General features: G+C 41.8%; 1 protein-coding gene across 2 annotated transcripts; it reads left to right on the top strand.

Annotated features, from left to right (window-relative positions):
- The first annotated feature begins 1,289 nt into the window (after window positions 1-1,289).
- On the top strand, window positions 1,290-8,370 carry MIIP (migration and invasion inhibitory protein). 2 transcript variants are annotated; one of them, XM_031062347.1, is made up of 10 exons: window positions 1,290-1,446; window positions 1,548-1,729; window positions 2,266-2,730; window positions 3,361-3,463; window positions 3,916-4,027; window positions 4,218-4,276; window positions 4,721-4,850; window positions 5,636-5,732; window positions 6,484-6,591; window positions 7,461-8,370. In XM_031062347.1, exons 2-10 carry the CDS (start codon window positions 1,559-1,561, stop codon window positions 7,530-7,532), a joined length of 1,317 nt encoding a protein of 438 aa, XP_030918207.1. In that variant the 5' UTR covers window positions 1,290-1,446; window positions 1,548-1,558; the 3' UTR covers window positions 7,533-8,370. The 2 variants fall into 2 exon arrangements, with proteins under 2 accessions (XP_030918207.1, XP_005427559.1); XM_005427502.2 differs by having other exon boundaries at window positions 1,293-1,446; window positions 1,558-1,729.
- The last annotated feature ends 8,085 nt before the right edge of the window (window positions 8,371-16,455 follow it).

Genomic DNA, 16,455 nt, shown 5'->3' with positions numbered 1-16,455 from the left:
CACTGCCAGGGAGGGAGGGAGGGAAGAGTTCACCGATCTCTGCCGCTGCCCGACCGGCCTCTCGGATAGAAAAGGGGGATTTTACAATTTTACAATGCTCGGTCTCTCGCTCGTGAGCTGGGAGGTCCGAGCCAGCGCATCTGAGCAGAAGCAGCGCGGAGTTTAAACAACCTCCTCGCAGGGTTCTCAGCTCCCCACACAACCGTTGTTTATTAACTGCGGGAGGCGAAGCTCCTTTTCAGAAAGATTTCAAATTACAGCAGTTTCATAAACCTGAGCCCCCGGAGCTGGACATGAAGGATTTGTAGATTATGTCAAGAGCGGACCTCATCTGGTAAAACCCTTCCAGAAAGTCCCTTGACTGATGTTATTTCCCGAGTATTTGCTTTCTGATAAGCAATGATGAGTGGACGCTCATCAAATCTATTAGCTTTGTCCTGTGAAGGCTGTGAGAACTACTGGTTTTTCCAAATTGTCTCAATTTTAGTGCCTCAACACTGATATTTCTATATTTATGTTTTGTAGTGCGCCTCTCCCTTATTTTTTGTAACAAAGAGATGTTGTAGTTTGTTAATAGTTAGCAGTGCTCTTGATTCCTCCCACTGCTGTTGTATCACATGTGCATTTGATTCCTCATGTCCAGTTGCCAAGGTAGCAGATGCAAAAACAAATGAGATGAGCTTTGCAGAAGGTTTTGGGGATCCTTTAGAACAAAAGGTCCCAGAAAAACACAAAGTCTTCTTGAGAACATAATTTATCAGTCTAGCCAAAAGCAGTGTGGGAGTTTGGGTTTAGAGTTTGCAGCTGTTTTATTTGAAAATCCACTTTCTGCAAATTTAGAGGAGCTTGTGATATTGTGAAGATGTTAAACAGTGTGACAGCCTTTCAGTCAAACAAGGTTTTATTTTTTTGTCTGCTTATTAACTCCTTTTCACCTCCCTCTTCTAATAAAAGGGCATCCCTTTGCAGGATTTAATTTAATTAATTTGTGGGATTGGAATTGCCTGAACTGTAGTCCTGAGTCATAGTTGATCCTTTTGGAGCCTTTTTGCCCAGGGAACATGGAAGACAGCTTTGACTCTGTATTTCATTTGCATGTAGCAGATATTCACATTAATTAGTTATATTTTGAACTTATAAGCATCCTGGTGTTATCACAATATAAATTTCAATGCTTCAAAAGAACATTACTGCAGAAATGCATAAGTATATCCTAAATAACAGCCTCTAAACCAAATATCTTTTATTTAGGTTTTTGATGTGAGTTTTTCATGTTTGCTGTTTCCTCTGTCAGAGTTTCTTCATTTAGTCAGCTCCTAGTTTCTGAGTGCAAAATATTTGGCAGTTTATCCAAGGGGAGAGAAGCATCTCATGGTGCTGGTTCTGAGCATAAGGAATTTTGAGACTGGCTGATTTCTCAGGGGCAAAATCAACATTTCAACAGCTGTAAGTATTTTTTAGGAAAATTCCCCTGGAAGTGTGTCTGCTTCTTCACTTAATGTAGTGAATTTATGTAGTTCACTCTCCTTCTGGCTTTACATTAAAAGGTTTTTGTAGGATGGACGTAGAGCTCCTGAAGAGGCTGCGCCAGGCCAGCCAGGACCTTCTGCAGAGGCTGAGAATGAAGCAGGACGAGATGAGAAGAGGACTTCCCAGAAAGGAGCTCCTTCCAGCATCTCATCATGGCATTGCATCTGCTGAGAGATTGATCCTCTTGTCCAGGAGAGTGGTATGTGCTAGAAATTCAGGGAGCAAATGGGCCTCTATGACAGACAGCAGCTCTGCCTGTGCTTTGGTGTGCTCAAGGAGACATACGGACATGGAAGAGCTCTTAGAAAGTGGTATGTGGAATATGGAGTCTGTTAGAAAAGTAGCTGTCCTTTGGTTATTGTTTACTCTGTGGTCTCAATCTGTTCTCCTGGGTTTGGAGATCAGTTCCTGCCTAAGGCAAGTTTCTTCTTCTAAGATAGGAATGAGCATTGTGGAAGAAAATCCTTTTGTGTCTTCTAAGCACGAGGGCTGAAAGTTCAATGGTTACTCAAACTGGGAAAAGCTGCATTTAGGGAAAAGCAGGGAAAAGCTTCCATTGGAAGTGGATCTCTTTCTTACACTCTCCAGAGCATAAGGATTTTTCTTTTTCCCCTCTAGGAATTTAAAGGAGTGAACAGACTAGAATGAGAGGTTGATTTAGTGAGTGAAATGTTCTTACAAAAGGTATTTGTAGTCTGACTGATGATAATGTATTAAGAGAGTCTGTCCTTACAGAAGGAAAATCAGGTCGAGGTAGTAAAATCTGACCCTGGAATAAAGGTGTCTGTGGAACCCAGAGCTGGCCCAGCCCTCAGTTCATCTCCTAAATACAGCAGCAGTGCCAGAGGGGTACAGCAACAACAAGCAAAGACACAGGAAGGAGCAGGTTTTGATTCCAACTTTCCTGGGAAAGAGAAGAATGTTATGCCAGTGTCTGCAGGCATTATGTGTGGCAGAGACAGCTCCAGAGTGGATGGGGATGGTGGTGCTCAAGGAAGTCCAGAGAAAGAATCCTTCTTCCTGGGACATGGAGAGAACAGAAAACAGTCTGCTCTGCTGCATGGTTTCCATGAGAAAAGTCATCCAGGGCCATCACTGAGCAGAGTGCAAAATAAAGAGACTGGTGAGCAGCATGTGGTCATCAGAGAGCCCCACAGCCCTAAATCAGTCTTGCTGATGCCTCAGTCCAAAGAGTTGAAGGTAAATATTAAACCAATGCTTTTCTTATTTTCCTAAGTCAACAGAATGATGAGGAGGAAGGGCTTGGTGACTCTTACCTCCCCTGTTCCCACTGTGTGAATTGGAAATTTGGGGCCAGAGCTGTTCCCAGCTGTAGCAGGCAGGGGCTGTTGGCAGTTTGTTCAGGCCCTGCTTTCCTGAGCCAGTGATCTGAAAGACCAGAAATCTGTAACACTTCACTGTGAAGTGTTGTCTGGCTTTTGCACATGTCATCCACGTGCTGAGGGAGAGCAGGCAGCTGCAGTGCTGCTGTTCCACAGTTTGTCTCCTTAGGCATGAAGGGCAGGCCCTGGCTGTGATCATCCTCCATGGCAGCACAGGTTGCCTTATCTTTGGTGATGTGTGATGTAGCTCAGCATTTTGTTTAAAGCTCTGAAAAATCCTGCCTTATTTGGGCAAGTCCCTGTCTCCTCTTTCTGTTTTATTTATTGACGAGGCAGAGAGCTGGTGAGCAAATTACTGGTAGAGGCATAGATGGAATCCAGTCTCAAACTAAGCCACAGCTGTCCCATCTGTTGGTTGTCTGCTCAGCTGTGCCTTTGAATGTCCTGTCAGGTGATTAGGAAGTTGTTATGAATTGTTTTCTTTCAGAAGGAAACTCGCCATGTGACTTTTCAGCCTGACCCTAAAGAAGATGCCATGCCTGTCAGCAGCTGGTCTGCCCGTCCTTTCCTGGGCTATGACTGGATTGCAGGTGAATCCTAACTCTGAAGCAAAGCTCTCAGTGTGATGTGGTGATATTTAGAGTTAAAACACAGTCTGTGACCCCTTTGGAGTGTGATGGAACTGCTGTCCTAGGGCCAATGGAGCAGGTCCCAAGAAGGGAGCTGTAGCTTTGTCTGAGGCCCCTCTCCAGACTAGAGGCGACCTGTGCTTACCTGGAGTGGTGAGGTGGCAGTGATATGGGAATTCAGGCAACAAATGGCAAAGCCTGGTGAGGTCAGAAGGGATAGCAAATACCTGGAATGAATGAGTGCAGTAAGGGACCCAAACCACACAGTAAATCTCTGGCTTGACATCATGTTCTGCCCTTCTCATTATCATTATTTTGTTTGGACTGTATCTTGTGAGGCTTGCTTTGGTACTTTCCCAAATTTTGTAAATCATTGAAAATCATTAATCATTCTCTTTCCTTGGTATTCTCAGGGCTTCTTGATACAAAATCTCCAGTAACAGAAAAATCTGAGCAATACTTTGCTGAGCTGCAGGAGTTCCGACAGTCCAACAGAGAAACCTGCATTCATCAGCAGCACCTGGAGTAAGTTGGAGTGGGGAAGGGCTGAAGCAGCAATGTTCAATCCCTTAGTAATCCCTGTAGTAATGATAAGCATAGTCTGATTGGAGCAGGACATTGTGAGGGTCTTTATTTACCTCTCAGTCATGTGTACAGTGCTGTGCAGAGGGCCAGCCCTTCTGTCACTAACTGATTTTCTTGTGTGTTTCTGTAGGCCCGAGGATTTCACAGGTCCTGAACAAGAACTGGATTTGATAATTGGTTCTCATAAGTGTAAGATCATATTTCTTCCTAATGCAATTTCTGTGAATAAAGAACTAAGCAGTCTTTTCCCGCCTTTACCTCTTTACCTGAGAGAGCACCATGTCATGCAAGACCAGCAAGAATGTGTTATTTTCAGCTCCAGCTTTTCAACCAGTTCAACATCCTACTCCAAAGATACTTGAGTCTTCTAGGGATCCACTTTCAGTGTCGTTTCAATTTGTTAGGGTTTCTTGTAATTGGCTAATATTCTGTTTCTAAATTAAAGAGGCTGAAGTTTTGGTTTTGCTTTTTAGGAACTTACTTGGGGACAGGAAATGTATAAGATATTTCAGGAAAAGCAGCTCTTTTTATAGAATGCAGATGTGGTGCTGTGATAGAACACAGCTTTTTTGGCTGGGTTCAGGGACCTTGTGACAAACAAGAACCCTGATGAAAGTTTGTTGCTCTGTGCAGGTGTTTACTGCTATGGATTGAACGAGCGCCTCTTTACCATCCCTGTGGATTCAGAAGTTGCCTGCCCTGTGTGTAAGATCCCACGTAGCCACCAACGCCCAGGGACACTGGAGGAGCCAACCCATGTCAGGTAAATTAGCATTACTGCTTTGTAGTGTCCACAACAAAAGGAAACAATAGAGAAGAAAATCTGATCAGGTGAAGGAGAAAAGAGCATCCCAACAGTTGTGTAGAAGGCTGCTGTTAAAAAACTCCTTACTGATTTTTTCTATAAGCATGAACAGTTCTGAAATCAATGAGAAATGCATCTTTTGTCTGAATTTGGTCCAGAATCTGAATGTACATGTAAAGTGTCTACTGCCCTAATCCAAAATGGTTCACTTGGTTCACTTTGAGGTTAGACCCTTGGATTCTGAGTGGGAAGGCATGCAGATTCCCTGTGCCTTGGCAGAGGTGTGGGCAGTTATTTCCTACAACTTCCTACTTCCTTGGAACACAAGCCCTATGAGGAACATTTGAAGGAGCTGGGGTTGTTTAGCCTGGAGAAGAGGAGGCTCAGAGGTGACCTTATTGCTCTCTACAATTCCTGAAGGGAGATTGTAGACAGGTGGGGTTGGGCTCTTCCACCAGGCAGCACTGACAGAACCAGAGGACACAGTCTCAAGCTATGTCAGGGAAGGTACAGGTTGGATATGAGGAAAAGATTTTTCACCCAAAGAATAATAAAGTACTGGAATGCTCTTCCCAGGGAGGGATAGCATCACCATCTCTGGGTGTGTTTAAAAAATGACTGGACATGGCACTTGGTGCTATAGTCTAGGTGAGGTGTTAGGGCATAGGTTGGACTCAGTGATCTTTGAGGTCTCTTCCAACCTCATTATTCTGTGATTCTGTGATTCCCTTGTGTGGTTCCAGGGTCAGCATTCCCAAAGGGGCCCTTTTGCCAGCCCACAAGTACAGAGCCCATCGCAGGAGGAGCTTTCAGCCAGCAGATGATCTCGCACTGTCCTCGGTAAGTTGCTGCCTTCCTTCTGAAGGCACAACCCCAGCTGGTCCTTGCTTTATAGCAAAAGGAAAGAGAATCTGGGACTTACTCCCTTGGCAGAGTTTCCACTAAAATTTTTGATATGCATCAGTGAGATAGCCAGAACATCCTTTGGTGTGTTCTGAGTTCATGCCTTGGTGTATGATGTATTTCCAGTGCTTTACACTGCACAAAAGGAAATGCCATGTGGAGATTTGGCTGACTTGTTTCAGGCACTGACCTCTCAACAGGATGAACCATAGCTAAGAGTACCTGTGTTTGTTTCCACAGATGTTAAGCGGTCTGAAAGGCAAGTGTCTATAAAGTATTCACAAAATCAGTAGTGGCAAGGGTGGATTTAAAACTGCTGTTGTATTGCTGGTCCTGTATTCCATTCCAGTCAATGCTGCAGGCAGTATTGTTAATTTAACCTAGCCCAGGCCTGGAGATTTCCAGGGAAGAGGTGGGAGGAAGCTTAGTTTTGTGGTTTAGGGAACTGGATGAGTCAGTTGAGACAGGTTCAGAGGGGTCAGGTGCTTGAGTTCTCAAAGTGAGAGATCAGTTTAGAAAAGTGGAAGAGAACTGTTTAGTTCTCTTTTATTTGAGATTTCATTTATTTCCTGTTAGTCATATAAAAAACTCCTCAGAAAACAATAATTACTCAGTTATGCAGAAGTTACTTCTAAATAATAACAGGCCACAATAGATAAAGGAAAAGCATTCCCATCTTTTTTCACAGCATTGCCTGGCTGGCTGGGAAAACATGGTTCCTTCCAGCAGCACCCTGCTCAGCAGTTTGGATCTGAGAGCCTCACTGGAAGAGAAACCTTCTCCCTACCCTCACCTGGTAAGCACAGAGTCCCAGGAGATGCTGGGTGTCACCATCATATTTTCTGAAAAATCCCCTTGCCCAGGATTCTTCTCCTAGGAAGCTGAGAAGCCTCAGAGAAAAATGAAAACAATAATTATCTGATTGCTTCTCCTTTGTTTTGCTGCTTTGCAATGTGGTTTGGAGATTGTTTATCCAACATGTGAATTGTTTTTACGTAATGACCAATCACAACCCAGCTGTGTTGGGACTCTGGAGAATCACAAGTTTTTAATTAGTATCTTGTTAAGCATTCTGTAAGTATCTTTTCTCTATTCTTTAGTATTGTTTAGTATAGCATTCTTTAATATAATATAATATCATAAATTAATAAATTAGCCTTCTAAGAACATGGAGTCAGATTCATAATTCCATCCCTGCCACGGGGGACCCTGAAAATACCACAAATGGTGATGCCAGATGTTGGCTGTAGCCTGAGCTGAAGAACAGACCCTGAAGATGGGCAGAATTCACAGCCAAGGCTGAACACAGAAGAATCTCCTGAGTTTTTCTAGACAGCCCAACACAGTTTCTTTTTATTTTAATTATACAAAAAGGGATTTTTCAGAAAATAAGATGGTTACAGTTGGGAATTGCACAAATGGAAATAGCACCCCCATCTCTAAAGGGTGTGATTTTTGAGGGCTGGGCAAACAAAAATGCCTGGAAGAGTATCTCCTTATCACTACTGGGAAATGTTTTCCTTCTGCTGACTGGTGTGCACAGAGACAAAAAAGCAAATGGAGCTGAGTAACTGGCAAAAGCCTGTTCAGCTCACCAGTCTTCATCAAAATGGGAACAGTCACTTTGGCATTCTTTGATCAATATCCTCTTTATTTGGATTCCAGGACCCAATGTCCAGATTGTCAGGAGAAGCCAGAACTGACAAGTTCCTACACGGCCTCACTTGGCACACATGAGGTTTAGCAGAGCAAACCAGGACACCAGACAGCAGACCTCAGCTCAGACCCCCTCAACACTCTGGATCATGACTACCCTGGGGAAGGGATGGGCACAGCACGTGGAAACAACTCAGAAACAAAGTGGTTTGGATAAAAATAAATCTTTGGACAGATTTTCCCCAGTTTTCATAGTCATGTGCTTATGTGAGCAGCCAATAGACAGATCTGAGTTTGCACAGTCACTGTTCACTTTGCATTTTTTGCCTTTTACAGCTACTGAGAGCTGCATGAAGTGTCCCAGCTGGGGCTGGATAAAGTCATGTGTGCAGGATCTTTGGTGCATCTGCCACGTCAACTGAGTGACCAGCAGTGTAGCACTAACTCTGAATGCCAGGGTGAGGAATTGGCCTGGGGAGGGCCTGGCTCAGGGGAGTGACACAAATATGTTTATTTCCATATATTTGAAACATGACACACAGTTTTTCTAGCATGTTAAACTTGAATTCCTCAATGATTTGTAAAAATTCTAAAAATTCAGTCTATTCTCAGTGCAATGTATGTAGCTACAGAATGTAGTACATCAGAGTAACTTTGTGAAAAAATGTTAAAGTAAAATGAGATTTTATTCATCAGTGAGCTAGATAATGCCTTAAAATGGTTTCATATTTTGCTTACGTCTACTTTTCCAAGTTTTCTGGAGATAAACCAAAAAAGCATTTTAGAATTTTTAAATTGTACCAAACCAAACTACTTCACATAGTGTGACTTGTTTGAACTTCATAGACTGATCTTGCTTTCCATGTCTGAAAACAATAAAACTGATGTTTTATTTTGCTTTGAATTTTCTGAAACAGAAGTTCCTGCCTCAAATGTATTTTAGGGAGCTAACTTGAGAGAATGAATTTGGTTTGTGCAGCTTCTTGGCATTCACTTAGTTTTATATGAAATACATTATTTATTAAATTAAATACATTAATAGACTTTTTTAAACAAGGAGAGGAATATTGCAAGCATGACATAGTATGACTTTAGCTTTGGTGTATGTATCTATAGGGTCAACTGAATGGAATTGGTCACATAATTTCCATTATTAGAAATACTAATTTAAAAATAAATTAATCCAGTGACTATAGAACACTAGGTGCCAAATTTTATACCAAATAGGGCAAATTCAACATTTTTACTACCTTGCCTTCAAACTCAAGACATCATAAACATTCCATTATTTATCCTGAAATAAATTACAGCAAGCCTGTTCCACACTATAAACAGAGAAAAGGTAATGCTGTAGATGGAGTAACCTATGTTAGATCTCTCTGGTGGATGCAGGTTGGTACCAATGTTGAATTCAAAATGTCTCTTGATAGATGGGAATACATTCAGTCTTTCACACTTGTGAAAGTGTTGGAGGTGTGATTTTGACCCTCCATTAGAAACAGATGAAAGAAGTTGGTGATGCTGCCCCTGCTCACTCATGTTTGTCTCTGTGTGTTGGTTCAGGCCTGTGGGACCCTGCCTTCATTTGCAAGCTCAACAGCCTGAAAATGCTCCTGTTTGTGATGCTTCTCTTAAATTCATGTCCTCTCCCCTCATCTCCACTGCATGGCAGCTGGAGTGGTGTAAGCCAGATGGGCACAGGTGGCCTTGCTGTGAGGAGCAGTTTGAGTGTTGTCTTGGTTTGGAAAAACAGGTGTGTGCTAAGGAAGGCAGGAGCCTCCCCTGAAATGGAAAATGGAAACCCCCTCCCTCTGAATTGCTGTAAATTTTAAATTAAGGGGCTCTCACACAAAAAATATGGGAGCAGGAATAACAGTTCTTTAATAGGGAAGAAAATAAAAGGTAAAATAAACAATGCAGTAAAACAAAACAACACTGACAGAGTCAGAACCCAACTCCATTGGAATTGTGGCTCAGCCCTCCTGCAGTGTCAGGGGTGGTTCTGCTGGAGCAGGGATCCTGGAGAAGGGTGGAGTCTTCCTCTGGAGATCCAGGGGAAGAGGCAGCTGCTGTTCCTCTGGGAAATCTAGTGGAGAAGCCGTGCTGGTGTTCCAGAATCCCCAGATTATATCCAGGTAGGAATGCTTGGCTCCTCCCTCTGGGTGGAGCATCTCCCAATGGGATGCTGTAGTTCTTATCAGCCATGCAGGGACATTCAATAGCTGTTATCAGCAGATGTCTCCCTGGAGGGAGGAGTGATTGTGGAAGAGATAAGGCAAACTGCCCACTTGACAGAAGACAACTGCCATCCAGATGGTAATAGAATACATCTTGCCTTGCAATCTGGAACAAGTGTGGGTACAGGAACGTTTTGTTCTGCAATAATGAGGTCTGCACGGTGCCTTTGTCCTGCAGCACGTTACACAATCCTGGAGAACAGAACCTTCCATGCAGGGGAGGGGACTGAGATGTCACCTGGGGGTACATTGTAGAGGAAAACATCTACTTACTGCTTGGAAACTTGCATTTCAGCCAGTGTTGAAGCAGCTTCTGCACTTGGACAGTGACTCTGTGCTGGAGCCAGTGCTGGATCTGCATTTCCAGGGAGAACAGAGAGTGGGGCTGTGTGGGGTGCATTGGGATTGTAGGGTTCAGGAATACTGAAATGTTTTGAGGCCAAGAGTTTTCTAAGCCTCAAAATAACACAAACACTGGACTTGATTGTGTAGGCACAGACATATGGGATAGCTTGTCTGCTGTTCCTGGAGGTAGGCTTGACCTGGATTTATATTTTTTCCCATATTTAGCACTTAGGAACGTGCTGGTTTAGTCTGGGCAGCTGTGTACCCTGTTAATGGCTGGCTCTGTGTGTGCTCATTTGCGTCACTTCTCTTCTGCCTGATGTTTTGGTAGTAAAGCTGGTGGTTTAGTTCCCCTTTCTGACAGTATTGCATGTATATAACACTGATTCATGAGATGGGAAATCCAGCTTTGCATAATTAGACAAATTAGATGCAGTAAATGATGTATTTGTGATTGCTTTGAACAGAGCAATGTAGTTCAGCTGTTAAAATACAGCTCCCACCTCCTTCTCAGTACCAGTGTTAGATGGTCTTTAGTGTTTGTTTTTCTTCACCTATTAAGATAATTTTCGTGGTGTCTCAGGATCAGGTGTTTCTTGCTGCCAGTAAGAATTAATATCAAGAGTTTTCTGATTTATTTGTTCTGTTTTGTTATCAGCACATCAAGCAGTGACTCTCCCCAGAACTCCTAGGTAAAACAGCTGCATGTGGCTTGAACTTGCTTTTTGAATCATTTACAAACTTTAATTTTTGGGGGCTTTCATCTCTTTGGAACTTGTGTTTTCAAAGCCCATAGGATTTGTTTTCAGAGTGTCTCAAATTTGAAAACACAAGAGAAGTTCTGCCTTTTCTCTTTGGAGTCAAACCCCTCAATTTCACCAGCTCCCTGCATAATGGCTGACCAAAACTGAGGACTTGGTTTCCTCCCTTCCAGAGCAAAACTGCCAGGAAGAGGAAAACAACACCTTAAATTTTTAGGGCTGAGATGCTCAATAAGTCAGAGAAAAGAAGTTTTACATTCTTTGGAAAAACTACATCCTGAAAATCTTCCCATTTGATTCTTTCACAAGAATTATTTAATAATTCCCAAATTTCTTTTGCTTGTGTCCACAAAGGAAAGTTCATCTGGTTTCTGTTATTAGTTAAGCTTTAAAACTCAGCTTTTAGATGAGGAGAACCAGAGTACCAAGAAAGGATATGAGCTACCCAAAAATGTCTATGGCACTGTGGGGAACTAATGAGTCCCACTTCTGTGTTTTAACCCCCTGGCCAGTCTTCCCCAAACTTTTTTATTTTCTATTTGGGATTAAAATGCACAGAACTGGAGCTCTTGGTGCTTTTCCAAATTGCTTTTCCAAGAGTTTTTTCTATGGAGAGTGACCATGTGTAACTATAGCACTGTTCCAGCAGCTGTAGTCAGAATTACTGAAAGTACAGACATGGTGTGATCTCTCATCTAAGGTCATTTCTCTCTCCCTCTCTCTCCCTCTCTGTCTCTCTCAGCCTGTGGACAGTAATTCTGTGATATGATTTTGGTTTCTTTCATGGAAGCCCCTGCTTTCTTAAGAGAACCGAATTCTCTGTCAGCTCTTCTCATTTTTCAGTCTGACTCAAAATGTACTTTAGTTTTGAAGCTACTATGGGGCAGTAAAAGATATTTTATACAGATTTTTTGTTGTTACATTAGTTATTTTGTCCCTTTATGTAAGGCAGTAGTATTAGTTAAGATAATGAAAACAAAGGTATAAGATTTTTTTGTCCACATAAAATTTATCTAAATGACATGTAAAGGAGTGTAAGTGGAAATTAAGACCTGTTATCTTTATTATTAATGTGGTAACCTTTTTTTTTTCCTGATGGTACCCTGTTTTAAGCCATTGCTACATTTTAACAAGTGTACAACAAGAGCTTTAAACCATCTTCCTTGTTGATCACAATGGAGAAATACACTAAGGTAAATTGCTGAATCAAGACAGCTCTCAGATCATGTTCTCAACAGTACCTGCAGTGTATTTAATCTATTAAAGTCACATAATTAAATGGATTGACAAATATTTCATACTAAGAATGAGAATTGCATGGGTCACCAAATAAATATCAGTACCAGAGTGGCACAGAGGGACAGAATTTTGTCAATCTGTGGCATAAATGAGGTTCTATTTCTTCCATATATGATTTCAAATACTGTGTCAGCTACAGCCAGTTCAAACCCCAGTGAGTGGCTGTGTGATGGATCTCAGTGAGATCCCATTGCACCAGTGCTGCTCTCCCTCCTGTCTGTCCTCCGTGCCTGTGGAAAGATTTGCTGAGAAGTTCAGTGTGTATATATATATATATATATATATATATATATTATATATTTATATATTCTAATATATATTTTTATATATTATATAGATATTTTATAGTTTGGGGTTTTTTTTACTGAGAAGTTCAGTATATCTAAAATCATTGAGACCCTGTGTGTTGTTACCACAGTGTCACTATCCAGGCACAGAGCTCTCTGATGGCTAAAATGCCTAAATAGATCAAGAAAGGCAGCAAGAAAGTAATTCTTGTCTTTCTTCCCTTCATTTCTTGCTTTGCTTCTTTTAAAGATGAGCTTTTCTGCTCATTGCAGGAAATGCCTTCGTTTCTTCATTTCTCTTCTCTTTTTTAATTTGTGCCCCAAGGTGAGTAGTGTGAAGCTCTGGCATTGTTTCATCTGCTAATGGGCAAGAATTTGGTGATTTTTTTTTGTCAGCATAGTGCTGACAAAATGCTCTTGATGCTGTTCCAGTGGTCCTAAAAGTACAAGAGAGACAGAGTTAGGTGATAGGGGTTCCTTATAAGGGATTCTTTATATTACCCTTTATAAGGTTATCCTTATAGATAGATTAGATAGATATATCCTTATAGATAGATAGATAGATAGATAGATAGATAGATAGATAGATCCTTATAGGTAAAGATTATCCTTTATAAGGATCATTATAGCACACAAAACACTCGATGGAAAGTGCCAAAGGCGCACATGTAGCATAAAGCAGATACAATTTTTATTTGTTTATCAAATTACCATAACTGACAAGAATCCCCAGTTAGAGGCATAGGTGATGAAGTAACTCCTCCCTGCTTCCACCCTTTTCTGAAACCTTCCACCCTCTTACATAGGAGGTAAATTTTCTTTATGAAAATGTGTCTCAGGGAGCTGGTTTCAACCTTGGCTCCCAGAAAGCCAAACCTTGGACCCCCAGGGCTTGGAGCCCCTAGGGAATTTATTTTGTCTTTCTGTCTAATAGAGTGGATAAAATGCTATCTTTGAATACAGTAATAGGCTACAGAGCTACAAATATATATGTAAAGAATATAGAGAATATATAAAGGCAAAAATCAATTTGGCATCACTCTGAAAGCAACACAGACACTGAAATACAGATTTTAGACAAGGTATTTTAATATATATCCTTTTAAATTTCATGGTCTCTTTTATCTGTCAGAATTTTAGAGATAACATTTCTCTTGGTCGTTTTTTCCCCTCTTATGTACACCTAGATATATATTAACTGAACATACATATTCAAAAGCAGAAGAAACCATGGTAAAAGTACAACATGAGCTATTTCAAAATTAGAAAATGTCATGAGTACTTTTGCTTGAGCACATGTGTGTACCAGTGATCCTTCTGGAGTATTCCATTGCTGAAAGGCTCTCACTGTTAGAGCAGAGAACAGACGTTGCTGAAGGGATGTTTTGGGCATGTGGTGGAGATTTTCCCTTGTGACTTAGTTGGGTCTCTGCATTTTCGTGCTCCAGGTACCAAATAGCATTTGAACAACCCCTGACTTCCAGGGTTTTCTGAATTAAAATGGAAAATGCCAAGAAAGATTGTCTGAGGGCATCACTACCTTCAACACCTAAAGCAAAAAGTGATCCAGGCATCAGAGACAGATATGTGTAATAAATAAACATCATAAATAATAACAGCATGCTCACAGGGGCTTCCCCTTTTTTCCTGACAGACATTGTCCTTTGATGGAAGGCCAGAGAATGAGGGGTTGGTTATTTGCTTCTATTTGTTCTGTGGGGTTTTTTCATATTAACAGAGGAGGTTATTTTCTAGGAAATGGAGCCACCATGTAGAGAACAGTAGCGTGGGTTTGTTATAAAATGGAGATGCTTCTTCCAGTTACTGATAGGGCTTCTTTTGGAAAGCCCCTTTTGTTGTATTTGAAATCAAAATACACCAAGTCTGAAAAAATGCATTCACTTGGAAATGCACACAGGCTGTGATGTTCCTGTGGCACAACCTCTTCACCCTCTTTATTTGTGTTGCTTTTATGACACACTTGTAATAACATTTTGTCATGTAACAGCCTTTCTGAAAAGCCAGCAGCGACAATAAGAACTTTTCATTTCCTATCCTTTTAAATATCTAGTTCAATCAAGAAAGAACTGAATGATTAAGAAGTCCAAGGAAGAATGGCAGCTGGGAAGTCCAGTTTCACTTTGGAGGTGTAAGTGGAGTTTTTCTTCCCAGGAGCATTAAAGAGCCTTTCCCTCAATGAGTGCCACAAGCCACTTGTCCCTTTATCTAAGATCATCTTCTTCCATGAACCTTTGTAAAACTTCATGGCAATGCCCTCTCAGACAAATTTGAATGAAGTTATCCAATGGGTTAAAAAATGATTGATGCCATTCATTAAAAAGGAATGAATAGACATATATGTAAAATATCCTTGGTATGCTCGTTTCAGTTTTCCTATGGAAAATAGGCCAGAACACTCTCCCTGGTGCCAGTTCTGGGAAAGTCTTTTACACACAGATTTTTGTACTCACATCAGTAATTGTTGCATCAGATACTTTGACTTCAGCAGCGTAACTTAAACCTTCCAAGCTCTCTGTGATGGTGGTGCCTGTCCTTTAGCTAGAAAAGTTTGGATAGGGCTTGATAAGAGGAAAAAAACCACAGAGGGGAGGGAAAAATACAAACAGATCTCATCAATTGTCCTGACTACTATGTTATTTAAAACTGCATTAATAAATTGGGATAATTGCCTAATGGCACATTACTACAGAAAATTAAGGTCTGTTCTAGCCCATTACTTAATTAGGAAAATCCAGAATGTAATAATTTGGCATTGAAATTCTTAGTTGTCTCTAGACCTATAAGGCGTATCGACCCCAAGAGTTTCTGTAGCTAAGAGAGCTTAGAAACTGAGCAGTGTCCTGGCAGAGCAAAGAGATGCATTTTGTGTCACACACACCAGGCTGAAAATGCCTGGGGTTTGTCTGATGGAATTCTGGAGACAAAAAATCGAGGTAGTTAAAATTGCTGCAGGTGTGAGTTGAAAATATTTACCCAGGGCCCCTGTGGAATGCTCATCTTTGGTGCTCGGTTGTGATGGCAGTGAGGTGGCTGTGGGTCTTTAGTAAAATAATAATTTATCTGACTTTCAGTATTTTCTCATTTCTTTTGTTGTTGTTGATAAGGGTGCGAAGCAAAATAAAAACAACCCAGAGGTGTGAGAATTCAAACTGTCATTATTTTCCTGTGTACCTCAGAGGGTTTTCAAGGCGCTTTGCCTTTTTGAAGTGGCCAACCTTCACTTTTGACTATACTAGGGCAGATAAGGAGGCTTCATGACATCCTCAACCAACTGAAACATTTCCAGGCATCAGAACAAAAACCATCCAGAGTAACAAATGAAAGTAAGTGAAATGATGAGTGCAGTCTTAAGGATGATTGTCATCACCAGGAATTAGTTTCTCCTGGGATTGGAGGAAAGGGAAGATTTCTCAGGGGGAAAGTCTGTAATATTTTGGTATTTCAAGTGGCAATGTATAAAGCCTGAATCTTAGAGGAGTCGCCATGGTTGGTTGTGACTCTGCACCCACTCATCCAAACAGGAGTAGAATGACTGTACTGAAAGAATTAGAGTTTCTAACTGGGAACTTCCTTGAGGCTTGGTTGCAGCTCTTGAAGAAGTGGCTGCTGGCTGGGGCAGGGCTTGGACCTGTGCCTGGCCAAGGCTTTGGGGTGCTGAGGAGCTCTCAGGGCAGCACAGATGACTCAGGAGCCTGTGCACAGCCAGCCCTGTGCCTTGGGTGATAACCTGGACTCACAACCGACTGGCAGAAACTGACAGCACCAGGACTGGGCACTGAGGCAGTTTTGTTTTGTTCTATTTTTACTTTTTCTCTTTTGGGGCAGCCCCCCTCCCCCTTCCTTCTAAATTGTTTCCTCAACTCAATTTGAGTCTCAAAGCCTGCTTGCCTTGAGCAGCTGGGATGCCTCTGGACTGAAGGAACAGGCAAGGAGCATGACTTGGTGGGGCTGTGGAAGGGTCTCAGCCTCCAGAAGGGACAACCCCTCTGTGCCACCTGCAGTGCTGGCAGCCAGGGACATTTAACACCCCCTCAGATGGCTGCCTGCAGCCCGC

Source organism: Geospiza fortis, unplaced genomic scaffold (genome assembly GCF_000277835.1).
Source record: "Geospiza fortis unplaced genomic scaffold, GeoFor_1.0 scaffold132, whole genome shotgun sequence".
Taxonomy (NCBI): Eukaryota; Metazoa; Chordata; class Aves; order Passeriformes; family Thraupidae; genus Geospiza; species Geospiza fortis.
This window is presented reverse-complemented; position numbering and strand designations above follow the sequence as displayed.